Source organism: Platalea leucorodia (genome assembly GCF_965183815.1).
Source record: "Platalea leucorodia genome assembly, chromosome: 4".
Taxonomy (NCBI): Eukaryota; Metazoa; Chordata; class Aves; order Pelecaniformes; family Threskiornithidae; genus Platalea; species Platalea leucorodia.
The window spans coordinates 20865015-20880666 of record NC_138826.1 but is presented as its reverse complement, the minus strand read 5'-3'; the positions used below and the strand labels follow the sequence as shown (position 1 = coordinate 20880666).

General features: G+C 35.5%; 1 protein-coding gene across 3 annotated transcripts in view; it reads right to left on the bottom strand.

Annotated features, from left to right (window-relative positions):
* ERCC6 (ERCC excision repair 6, chromatin remodeling factor) overlaps positions 1-15652 on the bottom strand; it is a 49519-nt gene that overhangs the window by 20379 nt on the left and 13488 nt on the right. For all 3 annotated transcript variants that reach the window (XM_082309383.1, XM_082309385.1, XM_082309384.1), the window contains exons 7-9: positions 10480-10605; positions 6494-6652; positions 1891-2026 (exon numbers count right to left, since the gene is read on the bottom strand). In XM_082309383.1, coding sequence (XP_082165509.1) covers positions 1891-2026; positions 6494-6652; positions 10480-10605 — 421 coding nt within the window. The remainder of the gene's footprint in view (positions 1-1890; positions 2027-6493; positions 6653-10479; positions 10606-15652) is intronic.

Below are 15652 nucleotides of genomic sequence, written 5' to 3'. Positions count from 1 at the left end.
ATCTCTTGGGAAGTTAGCTGTTCAGCACAAAACTCTTCTCATTTACTTTGTGATAAACCATGATATACTAACAGAACAACAGGTGAATCCTGGAATTGTCAGTTTAATTCCAAACAGGTCTGTGCAACACTGAGTCCACAGGTACACAGCGGCTTGGCTTTTAGCCATGTAAAAATTAATCTCAAAGAACAAACATATGTTCTTATGCAGTCTAACCACAATTTTCTTATTTCTTCAACTTATTTAGGTTTATGCCTTATGCCAGAGCACAAGGGCAGAACGGTCCCTGGATGAGTATTATAAAGTTAACTTATGCAAAAGCAGACTCCTGTAATGCCATAGGTTATCAGAAGATGGAATTGTCACCAGATCAGAACTAATTCATAGAAAGAATGTATATTGAAAAGAAATTCTAGGCAGTAGTAAATCACCTGGCCTGTATTTTATGTGATATATTTTCAGTGTACAAGCGTTATTTATGCTAATAAATTAGTAGTAAACTTCTCTTGCAGGTATAAGGACAACTAGAATGGGAAAGTTTTGTCGGCTTTTTAACTTTACTGTAGTCTTAAGCTTGCTCTTCTCTGATTAAGAGGCATCTAGGAAAAAAATCTGCATGAGGTGAAGACCACATCAGCAGTGACGCCTGTTTAAAGCATACTGTTGCAGCTCAGTAGATGAGGCATTTAGGCAGAATTAGAGAACTGAACGTATCTGAAGTGATCATATGGTATCCAAATTCCTTAATTTTAAGTTATTGAGTAGGCATTTGTGGGAGGATAACAGGAAGGTGAAGTCCTGAAAACCTGCCTATTCCTGCAGATGGAAAAATTTGAGCCAGTCTGTCAAGTGCATTAATTAACAAATACCCCCAAATAAGCACACATGATTTAATTTAGGAAGATATGCGAGCATGTTATTGAGGTCAACAGACTTTCAGGGCTTGAAAACATACCAAGTTAATTGAACAACAGGAAGCTATTAGCACATTTGAGCGTGCTATTCCTTTTTTGCCATGTACTGTAACTGCATCAATTACCTCAGAATACGTTTAATCAAGTGCAATTAAGCACCATATCATTTTAATATTATTACAAGAAATTCAATAAATATTTAAAGATAAATTTAAAAATGCTTTGCTGAATCCTGAAAATCCATTTAAGAATCTGAAATATGAGGCCAAGGGAAAACAAAAATCTACGTTTTCCTTCTTTTGTTCCTGCAAGGTACCAAGGACTGAAACTTCAGACAAGTCAGGCTTGTCAACTTAAGAAATGGAATAAGAACATGCATATTAAGAGACTGGCCAAGAAAATTAAAAGACAGAAAAGGCACTGCTTTTAAAAAAAAAAAAAAAAAAAAAAGACCACCAACAAAGTAACAGTGTCATTAAAGAAAACGAAACCAGGTGATATCAACTGACATACTGACCAACTGAAGAGAAATTGCCTGTGCAAGCAAAACGTATTAAATATTAGATCAAAGACATACTGATGCACAAAAGCGCAAGGGAAGAATTCACCAGTACTAGAAGCATGAATCTGGTGTACAAGCAGTCTAGTCATGAACTTCTAGCATGGACTACAGTACCAGCAAAGCTCAAGCAAGAAACCTGTTACTATGTTTAATTTGTTCAGGCAATGCTAGTCTATATCATAATATAAATGTCCTCTGTGTGATCCCCTTTTTGTTCAGTTTCCTAACAAATCTGTACATGACAGTGAACTTTTTGTTCTTTCACAACAATCAGAGAAAGAGAACAAGCTTGCACAGAAACATTCAGAAACAGAGGATTTTTTTTTTGGCTAGCACAAAAAAAAAAAAAAAAAAGAAAAAAAAAGAAAAAAAGAGAGAAGCTTCCGGAATTACAAAATGGATGTCAACCATTACCTTTTTGTCAGTATAAGAACCAGTTTCATGGAGAATGGCGACTCTAAATGGAGGCCACCAAGTGTGGAATTCTTTTACCCACTGATGCATCACAGTAGCTGGACAAACAATCACTGTTGGACCCAATCCCTGGTACCTGAAGTAAAATATTCATGCAAGAAAAACCTTTAATATGAAATAAATACTCTGTATTAAGTGGCTCATTAAAATACACACATATTAAAATGACACACTTTAGAGTTCAAGTGGAATATGAGAACTATGGAAATTAATTGGCATTTTGTTCTTCTGGAAGTCCGTTTTTTAAAGGAAGATGAAAGGGGTACTGCTATAAGAACCTATACACCAAACAGTTAATGGATGCATCTATCAAGATAAACACAGAAACAGAAAAGCTCCAAACAATAAGGCATAAGGGAACTTCCTCCTGTGGTAACACATATCAGGTTTGGGTGACTGCTGTTTCTATAAGAGAAAAGAAATAATTAACAAACAAATATTTTATTGCTTCTATTAAAAAGAATGTGTAGCTTGAGTCTCACAAATGGACTTACACACGGGTGTTCTGCTTCATGTTGGTAATATACTGTACTATTATCACCATAGTTTACAGATAAGACAAGGACTCTAAAGCAGTAGAATATATCATCCATGGAAGTTGAGGTCTGAGCTGGGCTTAAACTGTTTCAGAAGTTTCTTATTCATAATAATATGATCATTTGTGAGAATTACTGAGGACATTTGAAACAAAGTCTTTCTGTATATTAAGTTCAGAGCTACTCTTAAGGTTAAGAAGAGAAAAATCTCTTGCACATTAGCCAAACAAGAAATATTACCATCACAAATACCAAAAATCATATAGGAAATACATTAAGTAATGGTTACTAGTACTTATTTTTCAAATATATTTGCTCTTTAAAAAGCAGAACAAAATGACTTTGCAAACAAAGGCAATAGCTACAGTTATCACATACTGATCTGTGTCTGGCTGACTAGTACTGCTATTCAAGTGCTAATAAACCGTTCAAAAGATCACAGTATACATTCAAGATCACATGCATATAGCAATAAAGAAGGATCTCCCAGACACCAGCAATACCCTGCTTTAAAAAAACCTGTTAATTTCTTCAGAAACTGCTGACATTGCCAACTGCTCTTAAGTATATTTATAGCAAAAAAGACAACTTTCCCAGAACATATTAGTTTCTCATTCTTCAAGGGTAGTATTTATTCCCCTGGTCTGTATCAAACCAGCTCACATGCTGGGTTTATCTGTTTTGGTGTCCCGTCCCCCCCCCCCCCCCCCCCAGCTTACACAAAGAGTTCACACTTCTTTTGATCAATTTTCAGAAAATCCACTCCCCCTCCATTCAGTTGTGTGAAACCTCTTCTGTGTCTAGTCTGGCTCTAACCACTATCCACTAGCCAACATTTTATTCTTCTCTTGAGAACTTTTATTTATTTATATAAAAAGAGTCATCTAACTTCTTCCAGTCTGTGCTGTTTCACAAAACTAAACAAACCATGCACTTCTGCTTGCTACACTTAGGAGGCATCCTTCATTCTCTTAATCACTGCAACAGATTTGCTCTGCTGCCCATCCAATTTGTATTTGTTTTCCTTGAACAAAGGTGACACTAACAACATTCCTAACCGAAGTCTTACTGGTGCCTCGTACCAGGATACCAATACTGCCCTGTTCCTACCCCAAATATACTGTCATAACATATTCTGTCCCTTTTTCACAGTTGCATTGTAATAATTGCTTATGGTCAATATCATATGATCAATATACCCAAATCTCTTTCTTCTCCTGTTGCTTCTGGTTTATAAAACCCAAATTCACAGCAAGTATCCTTTATTAGTTCTTATTTAATTGGATGTGATTGGAATTGCAAATAAGATCTATTCCTGCAACTTACTACCAAGAAAAAGGAAGCTGTAGTCATACTATAATATTTAAGTACTCAAAAAATTAGCAGAGGAAAACATGTTGCATTATAACCAACTCTATTGGCCGAGCACTAGCAAATCATGCCTTCAAAATGAAACTGAAATGACAACTCAATCCTAGTGAAAAAAGAACAGGGCAGCAAGAACAATACAAATTTTCTGAGGCAATGGATTTTTATTTATGTAAGCACCACGGAAATTAATCTCTCTGCCACTCATAGTAGAGATTGAGCCTTAATGTTTAATATGTATGATTATATCTCAGTATCTTGAAAAGCACAGATGAGTAAATAATCAGTGTACAAACTTTATGGCAGAGTTTCTCATCTGATCTCTCAAATAAATGAAGCAAAGTCTGTAGTGAAAGGTAACATCTTTGTTAAACAAAATAATATGTTTGGAAACAAGCAAAATTGTGGACCCCCACACCCTTCAACAGGTTTCAATAACAGATTTCAGTAACAGATTTCAACCTAGATAGATTCAGATTTTAACAGGCTAGAGATGGGTTACTTGAAGTTTGCTGCTGCTTTGTTTTTTCTTGTGAAGGGACCATTGGTCTGAAAGCTGTTGCTTTTTCCAACTATCTCAGCTTGTCTAACAAAAGACCTTTCCCTCTCTATAAATCTTGCTTCCCTTATATCCTTACACCACCATAGCTGCAACACTTGTACTGATACCTCACATGGCATTTGGCTTTCCCCAGCTGTATGGCTCAGTAACTGTTAGAAGTGAGACAACATTTTAATTTTTGTAATAGTTATACTCCATGTAACAAGTAGTTCCTTACTTCAGCTAGTCTTCAGGCTCCTTCAAAATCAGAAGCAATTTACAAAAGGAAATTTCTATTCACCTTATTTTAAAGAATACTTTTGCAGAAAATTTCACTGATAGAAAATAAAGCTGAATATTTTGAATATCAACAAAAATGATCCTATTGCCTTAATGCTCAAGTGCCTCCAAATACAACAGTCTTTGCAATTCTGCACAGGAATGACAGTATTATCTCCATTTTACAGAAGGCCAGTTGAGGCTAGGAAAGCCCGCAGTGCCGGATTCATACAGTAATACACTAGCTCCATCTACACATCAAGGTAATGAGATACGAGCTAGGCTAGAAGACATTTAAACGTGCTGACAACACAACTATGTCCACTCTTAATGCCTGCTTCTCAGCCAGACTGACCAGGTGGTCTTCTGCTTACTAGGCTACATGGCTTTCAGATAGAAGCTAGCTAGCCAGCATTACTGCCTTCCTAGTTCAGAGTGCAGATGGGGAAAATACTGGGCTATGCAAAGATCAAGTTGTTTAGACCCTCTGCCTTACAGCACACAAGCAAAATCAGAGTAAGTTTCACCAAAAAAATTAAACCTTGTTTCCTCCCATGGAATTACTATCATGATGGACTTCATGACATGCACCAGCCCCAAAATGAAACTGAACGCATTATCTTACATGCGGAAAGAACACCGCAACTTAGGTGTGTGTTTATATTTTGGCCTTTTCAAACTTTTATTGTAGTTTCACTGCAGTATCTTATGTCTTAAGCTGTAACTGTGTAACAATATCAAGAGACATTCCCAAAGGATTTCCATCAACTTAGTGGTCCTCCAGCTGGGGCAGGGAACATACCTACACAAAATAATCTGTACAGTATTAAAGTAAATCAACTGACCTGAGTGATGGAGGACCTGGAGTTTTTTACATAAAGGCTACAGTAGGAAGCAACTGGAGAAAAGACAGTAATATTTTCTCTTTAAAGCATTATTTTACAATTCATGTACATGCTGAACATAATTTAAATATGCCTTTATATAAAGTTAATTATTTTTGCTTAGTATATACTATGATATTTGCTTAATTGCATGTAGTAATTTACATCAGGTAAACAGGCCAACAGAACTAGAAAAATCAAGTAGTATTCATGTATGCATTTGTAAATCCAAGGACACCAACAAGTATCTTCTCCAGTAATTTCACCTACGAAGAAGGAATTTTAAAACATTGCTCAGTAACAAAAAAGCATAAAAGATCTTGTAAGAAAGGCCAGTCACTAACATAGTTTTGAAAAGCAGCAACAGCAAAAAAAGGCAAATGGAAATTCCTCTGTATAAGTTACTGTTTTTACTATTACTACTATTTTTTTGGCATGGATAATTCCCTGCCGATCAGAAACTCTAACTTTCATTGCAAATCATCTTTCTGCTTCCTGTAAAGCATTTACCTGGTGGCTTGCCAGAACAAATATTTTAATGTAAAATTTAATAAATGGAACTAAAGGTATTACATCTAATTTAAAATTCCATATTGTGTAAACTATTGATATTAATGTGATTGAGTTTGTAAACAATCCATTTGTGGAAGCTAACCTTAGACACTGTATTGACCCAAAATATCTAGTGTGGCTCATCTGCAAAATGAAGCATCAATGCCTGGAATTCATTAAAAGTGTTACATGTTTAATTTTTCCTGCCCTACAGCTCCATTGTCTCGTAAAATTTTTCCTTTGATGTCCCCCACTAAAAGAATTAAAGGAATATTGTAATTGAAATGTCATTAATAATTCACAGGGCCCTCCTCCAGCAGCAATACATCTGATGAAATATTAATTGAGCTCCACAGACTGACAGTCTGCAGAGGAGCACTTGCCTGTAATTTGAACCACGAGTCCTGATCTTGCTGTAGCTCAGACCTGCCAAGAAGGCAATTATCTGGATGGTCTTGCCCAATCCCATCTCATCTCCCAGAATGCCTCCTGCCTGCTGGCAGTGCAATTCCCAGAGCCACCTAACACCTGTCTGCTGGTACCTAAAACAAGGAAAAAGAAAATGGCAAATGTTTGATAATACAGATCACAACAGAAAGTACTCATGAATTAATCATTTGGCAAGGTTCTTATACTAGTTACAGTAACATGCTGGATGTGTGTTTTACATGAATGCTGTATTTACTAGGTCATACATTTTTGATGCACTCAGACATTGCATGTGACTTTCATTCTGTATGCAACACTAAAACATTTCTAATTAAACTGATAGTCATGGTAATTAGAGGGTATTTTATTTCATGTATATTTTAAGTGTTAAAAGCAACTTGGAAAGCTACTCTAACAAAGCATTATCTTTTCAGAAAAGACAACATGTACGGGTCTAGTAAATTATATTATTTGGAACATATACCTTGAACTGAAGGAAAAGCTTGACTTGTAAGGCATACAGACTTTATGACCCACTGTGGAAACTGATCACATCTGTCAAAGCGTGCTTTCTTTTTACATAAATTCATTTAATAACATTTAGTTTCTTTCAATGAAGAAAAAAGCCAACAAGGCAAAATGTTTTGGAAGGCAAAACAATAGAAACTATTCCAGTGAATGGGATGCAGCAGAGCATTACTACATGAGAGTATCAGGGTAGCTTCTACTCCCAGTCATTCACTGGAAATTGCATAAGCAACAATGTAAAATACATTCCAATTAAAAGAAGTAGACTAGAAAGCAAGATTTACAATGGCAAGCTAAAAAGATGGAGATAAGATGCTGGACTGAGAATCACTTTAGGACAGGCTTTTTTATAATGATATGAAATAGCGAGACCAGTAGGAATAACACACCATTATAATAACCAATAACCACATAACAAATTGAAAACAGAACAGAAAGAAATGAAGAAAGAGTTTATTTACATTACAATTAAAAAACAAAACAAAACAAAAACCACCTTTCAGCACTCCTGTGTCTTGTAACTTAAGAGGAAGAACAAGGTTACTGGTATCATTTTCTTGATGGCATGCATTCCTGGAGTGCAGAGCACAGCAAAGAGCAAAACACATTTTTTTCATAAAATAGGGATTGTTCATTTTAGGGCATTGTCTTGTGTGCATTTCAAAATCCTGTTTCATTCTTTGAACACATAATATTTAGGACTACTGACAGCTAATGACACTAGTGTCTACAAAGTACTATTAAAATCAATTTATGATGAGTTCTGTATGGATTTAGAGAATGCTAAACAGAGACAAACAAATGGCTTGAGTAGTTAGAAAAAGATGATCAAAGAACACATTTAATGGTTCGGACATCATACTATCTGCTGGTGTCTCAAACGCATTATACCAACCCTCTTTTATTAGAAATTAATTTGCCTTAGAAATGCAGCAATCTAAAAACAACTATGAAATGGCTTGCAGGATTAGCTATAATTGGGTTAAGATGCTACCGTTACTACATTTTATGAAGACAAACATTTTCTGACAGAAATATTAAAGAATTGGAGAGAGCCTTACTTCCAGTCAGAAGCTGCTCCCCCAGACTAATGTCCAGCATGTCTCTTCAGAAGACAATCATTCAAGAACTTCCTAATATTATTTCGTATTATTTCTTAGGACTACATCCAGTGCTTAAAAGCTAGCTGCATTTATAACCATCTTTCTCCCTCTCCCCCCTTCTCCTAAGAAAGTTTCACAGTAGAGAATTAAGTTTGTGAAAAATTCTGCTCCAAGGTTATCTAAAAATGGAAAAGATGCAGGTGCTTTCTTTGTATAATCATATAAACATACAATAATTGCAACTACATGAAAGTTAAAGTAAAAAAAATCCCCCCCAATAATTTTTTATGGTTATATGGAGAGATAATAAATTCTCTTTAATCTTATGCTTTCATTGCACTAATTTTTACATTTTTTTTTTGACTCCAAAAATACTGTAGAAGTAAAATAAAAATGTTGCCTGGTCTTCCAAATTAGTTATGTTTGAACTGTATTTCGCATGAGCAATCATGCTGTGATGCATCCCCCAAAATTCACCACAGTAGCTAGCAGAGTTCAGCTGCATTGTTTCAGCTGAGACAAAATTACATTTCAGACATATCAGGGAAATCACACACTGAAAGCAAATAATGAAGGAACCTGGTTTCTTGTTTATACAGACAGCATTCTTTCAGGCTAAGTGCAAATAGTATAAGGCAATGTTTGTAAGTCAGTCTTATTCACTATGTTTGATGTTGTTCCACAGCAGGACCAATGGTATTCTTGCTGAATGTTACTCAAAGCAGACAAGCATATAGGGAAGAAACAGATTGTCCACTTTAACAGGCTTACCAAAGAACAAATGTACGGATCCACTATTTCTAGTGTGAGCTAACTTCTTTGGAATTCAATTAAACTATGCAGAAAGATCACTTACAATATACTGCTATACACCTCCTTGGGTCAATATACTGCCATGTTTTGTACTAAACTTGCTCAGAACTCAAAGTTTAATGCCTATTGACTATGGGCCTTCCTACATTGGCGATTTCAGCATTTAAGTTACAAGTCAGACAAATCATTCAACTCAATTGATCTTTCTAACCACTTAAGAAGTTTTGCCAACTGACTCATGCTTGCAGGGATACCCTTCATTAGTGAGGCTGGTATCTCTAAGATTAATTTTTAGTTGTCTGCTTTATTTCAATTCCCTTTGGGTTGCTCAGACCACACATCCGTTCTCAGGATGATTACTTCTGCAGTACCTTTGCATAAACAACTGGAGACCACATATTGGCTGTGTATGGTCCTGGCAACCAAGTCATTAATTCAATTCCATTTCAGAGCTAGTGCTCTCCTTCTGAGGAACTGCAGGACAACAGTAATAATTTCTTTGAGGTTAAGACTAAGTGGTCCTGTTGGAAGGGATACCACACATGCCTGTTATAAACCAGGGCTTTCTACTACGCTAATTATAAGAATTATAAAGAGAGTTAGCTTTTGAAAGAGAAGATGTTTTTCCCTGCTGTGTGAAATGTTGCCAGCAAAAACAAATTGAAGCCTAGTATGCATGAAAGTAAAGGGACACATTATAGATGAAGTTAACTTGTCAGCTGCTATCTTGTTTGGGCTGCCTTTTGTAAATAGCTTGTTGAGATGAACTTCAAAGTATCACTGGACACCATGGTCTCAAAAAAACTGAAACAGAAAGCAGTCACATGCAAATCTGTAATCCAGCATTAAATAACTAAAGAATGAGTTGTAGAGTGCTTTCCGTCTACTAAAGGAATTAAGAACGTGCTCTCCATATTTTAAAATTTTACTGGGCAAAATGTTCAAGACTATTTTACAATATGAATTATAAGTAGTTACTTTGAGTAGTTATTTAAAGAAAAAATTGCTTATGTTTTTTACTAGCAGAAAATTTCACTCACTCCACCCAATCACAGAAATACCCAAATTTCTTGTTTTCATTTATCACAACTTGCCAACACCTTATTCTTCAAAGTAAAGTTATTCTACCACTCCACACCTGAATTAAAAGCAAGCACTTATCAATAAAAGAAAGCATTTCTAAAAAGAAACAAGGAGAGCTTCTCAATTTGTAGTTTAGCTAATATGCATTCACAATATTCACATCAGCCAGTTATCACCTGTATTTTCATGTGACTGCATTTTGTGCTTGTAATAAATTAGTTTCTTTGAGGTTTGATCCTGGAGCCTTTCTTAAAAAAATAATCCTACAGACACAACTGAAGTAAAAGTTGAAGCATCATTCACTGAAGTAAAAGTTACAGCAAAGGGCATCCAGAAATCATCATGACTATTACTACTAATATTATTAACAGCATACAGCAGCATAATATTAAAATAAAGTACACAATACGTACTTAAAAAGCTTTTTGAAGAGAAATCCTGGTACTTTGAAACCCTCTTCAAATTCAGTGTCACTTTCTTCAGAAAGTTCCTCAGCTGTTTGATGTTCTTTATCCTTCAAACGTTCTTTTTGCCACCTCCTAGAGTGACACAAGGAGTTAACATTCAATTATTGCATAGAAAAGATACTATATGAAAACTAGACTGAATTTTCAATCAGCTAAAAACCCAACAAAAATGCGATCTCTGATGTCATGATTTAAACAGTAATCCTTTGGAGGAGAGAATTATTCAAGTAAATGCTCAAAATATCTGACATATTAAAAGGTGCATGCACTCCTGACTATTTAGTTATAAGCCTTCAGAATTTTATAGCTAGTTACAATTTTCTATAGACAGATGTACTAATATAATGGAATCAACACTTAACACCATCAAAAAAAATCTGGCTACCTTAAATTCCTAAACTTCCATAAAAAAACCCACAAAAATATCAGTAAAGCTTAGGTATTCCAAAGCTATTTTATTAATTTAACCAAATACTTAAATAACTTCCTTAACCTAGAGAAATGGGCAGCTGTGCATAATCTTATACAGAAGACTCAGCTGGAAACATCACCATCTTTGGGGTTACGTGCTCTAAATCTGTTTAGCAGTCATTATTAAGAGAATGAGTTTTTTTAGGTTTTGAAATTACTAAGTGATTTGTGGTCTGCAGCCTAATCTTATTTGGACTCTAGGCAGGTTAGAGAATTACCTTCCTGTCCCATTGTTCCCTCTGCTTTTGAAAAAGTACCAAAGGATCTTCAACATCCAAGGAAATTATGGACTTGTGTTTTAGTGACCCAAAAACATCTATCTGTAATAGTAAGTGTATGCTACTGCTAGCTGGGTATGTACTAACCAATCAACAGCACTTCACTGACAATTTGGGTTTTGCTGCAATTCTCCCTTGAAAGTGCCATTCACTGCAAGCACACTGAATTTGTGTATAAACAGGTGTATGAACTGACAAAATCCCTACAGAAATTGGCAAGCTATAGAACAGATGAAAAACATCCTTATGTTACTGTTCTAGATGCCGCACAAAAGCAGCCATATTTCACCTCATAAAGAGGCTGAAGGAGAAGACCACCTGATAGTCTAGAAGTATCTGAAATATAAAATATGAAGACTAAAATTGTTCAGGTCCCAAAGAACTATAAATAGTAGTGATGGGATGAAAAGAAGCAAATGGAAAATTCAGGCCAAAAAAAGTAAGATAAGCCGCCCAGCACTGAAACCTACTGCATTAAGCAACAAACAGCCTCTTGAGTGAGGCGCTGGAAAACTCATCTGTCCAGTCTTTTAACTCTACATTGAAGAAACCCTGGAGAATGCGCTCTAGAACAGTCCTGCAGTAACTGGGTGGAGGAGGCCTTAACAGGATGCAATAGCTTTCCAGTACACCTCCAGTTTCTGAATGACAAACATTACAGGTGAGTGACTAGTCCATTTCCCTTCTGGTAACATGTTACCATTTACCCATTACACAAACGACTTCTTGTTAGCTTAGGTTGCCTCTGTAGCAGCAGCAAAAAAAAAAAAAAAAAAAAAAAGGCAGGATAATGGATTAACAGAGTTCTAAAAAACAAAACAAAAACCCCAACCTCCTTCCCCAAAACAGACTCCTTATTCTGGGAAAAAGGATTTCTGAACTATTTAAAAACATGAGGCAATTCACATTTTCCTCTTTTTAAAAAATTTTTAAAGTTATTTGTCCTGATTTTTCTGTAAAGCTCTGCATTGCTTTCAAGCATTTGAAGATAAACTGCATCTAGAAGTTGACATGCAAACTGTATTTTATTTCCAGCCTTGCTATGCACAATCCAGCGTGCTTTAAGCTTATGGGCTGAGTGCCTTATGTTTTCAATGCTACTAGCCCAATTTTATCCATGTCAGGAAAAAGAAGCATAATCATAAAAATGTTAGTTAATTTCTGGCCCAAAGTTGACAATATCATCAGCTATGGAAACATAACAAACAGTTTAATTATTTTGGTTTATATCGTGACCTAACTAACCAAAACGAGGGAGATAGAAGTCACTGTTAAAATTTTTCTCAAACAACTGCCCGTAAGACAGCTACCATCCCTGACATTTTGCACTTCCAACGTGGCAAACAAACCAGAATATACTACAAAACGCCGCGAGCATTGCTTCAAATCTTTAAGACTCGAGCCATGCTGCTATCTAGCTCAGTCATGTTAAGAGCAGACACAACTGGCCCAATGTCATGTACAGTACCGTAACTCCTTCCAGCTTGATATGAGAAGTGCCTTCTCCGCTAGAGAAAAATCCTGTCAGCTAAAACTGTTTAAAATAAAATTTGATTCAAGTTTTCTATCTTGAACACATCAGTGAATTAAAAAAAATCAAAAAACCAAACAAAAAAACCCAACAAACAGGCAGTGAATGTCTAGTGTTCCCCTTGTATTTTTTGACTACATAAGCAGTTCTGGGGACAATTAAACCAATGATGCCTGTCTTCATAAGGACACTACTCTGCATTCTCTGGTATGAAATAAGGTGAGAACACTAAAAGAGACTCTTCTTGCTGTTAGGTCATTCAAAATCACCTTCCACAGGATCTGCAAACTCATAACAAGACTTAAGCTCAAGCTCTGTTTTCTCCAGTGGCAGCATTAACAGTTTCTCTTGTCTTCCTGACCACTTACTTCAATTAAACTTGTTGGGACTTCCATTTAAAGGTTTCTCTGTCTCTAGCAAATTTGTTTTTTAAAAAAAAAAAAAAAAAAGGGTTAGGAACAGGAGAACAGGGAAGAAGTTCAACACTTCATATACAAACAACACAATCGTATACCCTTTCTCATAAAAGAAAGCTAATTATGGCAAGTTTCTAGATCAGCTTTTCACCAGTATCTTTTGAGAAAATAGTTACAGTCTACCTTTATGGAACCAGTCACAAACTTGGAACTGTGGTATTGCTTTATTAAGTGAAAATAAACACCACCATCTCCAAATACACACAAGTTACAATAACTGCCAAAAACAATTGCACTGAAAAACTAGCTAAGACAATACAATGCCGGGCAGGTTTAGAGAGCCAGCTTCACTGGAATGTATTTTGATCTCTTAAGTCAGAAAGTCTTCAGAAGGAAAAATCATGATGGAGAGAAAAAGCAACATATGCAGGGGAAAAAACCAAGACGGACAAAGACAGTCTTCAGTTTTCTGATTAAAAGCTGATGAGTTGCTAATGTTTATTATCGGATTGTTCTTATTTCATTATATGAAATCATGTATCCAGTTAAGCAGTAAAAAAACCATACTAAAAATAAAGTGTCAAAGTTTTCCCCACAGATACTTTTATATATCTACCCTAATACAGGAATTGAAATCTCTTAGACTAGCAGTGTGTTAAATGTTTGATTTAGGAAAATAACATTCATGCTCTGGAGTCTAGCAGGCAGATATGATACATTCTAGACGCACAGCATAAAAATGCATTTATTTTTGTTCAGTCCTACAATGTTGTGCTATCAGGCACAGTTGGTCAATTATTCTTCTGAGTTCCAGAAAAAGATCAACAATTCAAATTGACAAATGCCGACAGTCATTGCTTCAGACTATGTCATTACTGGAACTGAGGCATGTCAGAACTTGATTATTTTATCTGACTAGGTTATGACAAGACTCAAACCAAGGAAGAAAACTTCTACTTAGCACACTAAAATCAAAACAATTGTGGATTACAAAGCTTCCGAAGTGACAGCTAGGTAAAGAATCCATATTAAACTCAAGCAGGGCAATAATTTGTACAAGAGTTTGCTTCCAATTCTATATTTCAATATGAATCGCCACTAGCCAACACTGGAACTTCAGTCTCCCCTGGGAAGAAACAGATTGCCCTCTAGTGTACTTTAGAAAAAGTGATCCAGAAACAACGAAGAAGAAACGTTTCTGAGATTGGCTCGTAGCTGTTCAGGAATTTAGGCACTTCACCTTACTATAACTACTATATTTTCTGCAAGAAGTCTGCTCAATGTTGTGATTTCTCTTAAAATTATTAGATACCTAGAAAATACTAGACGTCTAGAATTTGAACTAATAAATCCCATACTTAATTTTCCTAAAGAAAAGTTTATTTTGTACACACTGTATCTGCTACTTTACTGACCTGTATAATTACACAAGCTGTAGTACTGAAGGCTCCGGGACTACATCTCTTCCAAAGGTCTGGAGGTTTTTTTTCCCCTCAGTTATCAGTTTAAAGAAAAAGCAGCAATTTGTTGTTACCACTAACAACTTTCCAAGTTTGAAGAAGCTATTCAGTTTTTGAAAAGCTGAGAACTTAACGTAAGATATTGTATTAAGATATTCTACACTAAAACTTCATTATTTTCTTTAAAAAAACATAAATATCTAAATGGTTGAAGCAATGGAAGGACAAACACTGTTTGCTAGACCAGATCAGTCAGTCAGTCTGGTCTTGTACCTTTCCACAGAAGTCAAACTTTGGAGGAAGAAACAGTAGTAGCTCATATTTGACTTAACTACATAGCAACATATTGACCATTTGGTCAATATATTCCTTATGCACCTCAGTTAAACATCATTAGAATGTCTAAACAATCAGAAAATACAGGATTTACTATATCACCAAGGTCTCTTGAAAATAAAAGCATGACCTTTGAGAAATCTCTTTTATGTTGTCTATGGTCACTGACACAAATACAATTTTATCCTGAAAGTGCAGTATGAAAGCCATATATCACACAATTAAATCTTTCTTAATATAAGAATGTATTCAGATACTAAGCCCATTTCCCACTTATTGCAATACCCAAGAAAGAAATTCTGCATCCAAAACAGTAATGAGAACAATTTGATTTTTTTTTTAAAAAATACAGTCAGGAACCAAGCTGAGGGTTTAATATAGTTTGCATTTGTGAAGCACAATATGTTTTCTATTTTATACAGCTAAGAATCCCTTACAGATTATTCTAATTTGCTAAATTGAAGCATTCAGCATTACTTTTCTGATCTAACTTTTTATGGTCTATACGGGTGGATTTAATTGGTACGTCCTAACAGATGAGATACATGCAGTTAGTACCACAAGTCTCCATAAGTAAATTAAGACTGATGTAGACAATTACGCACTTGAGCTTAGAATGAAAGGTGT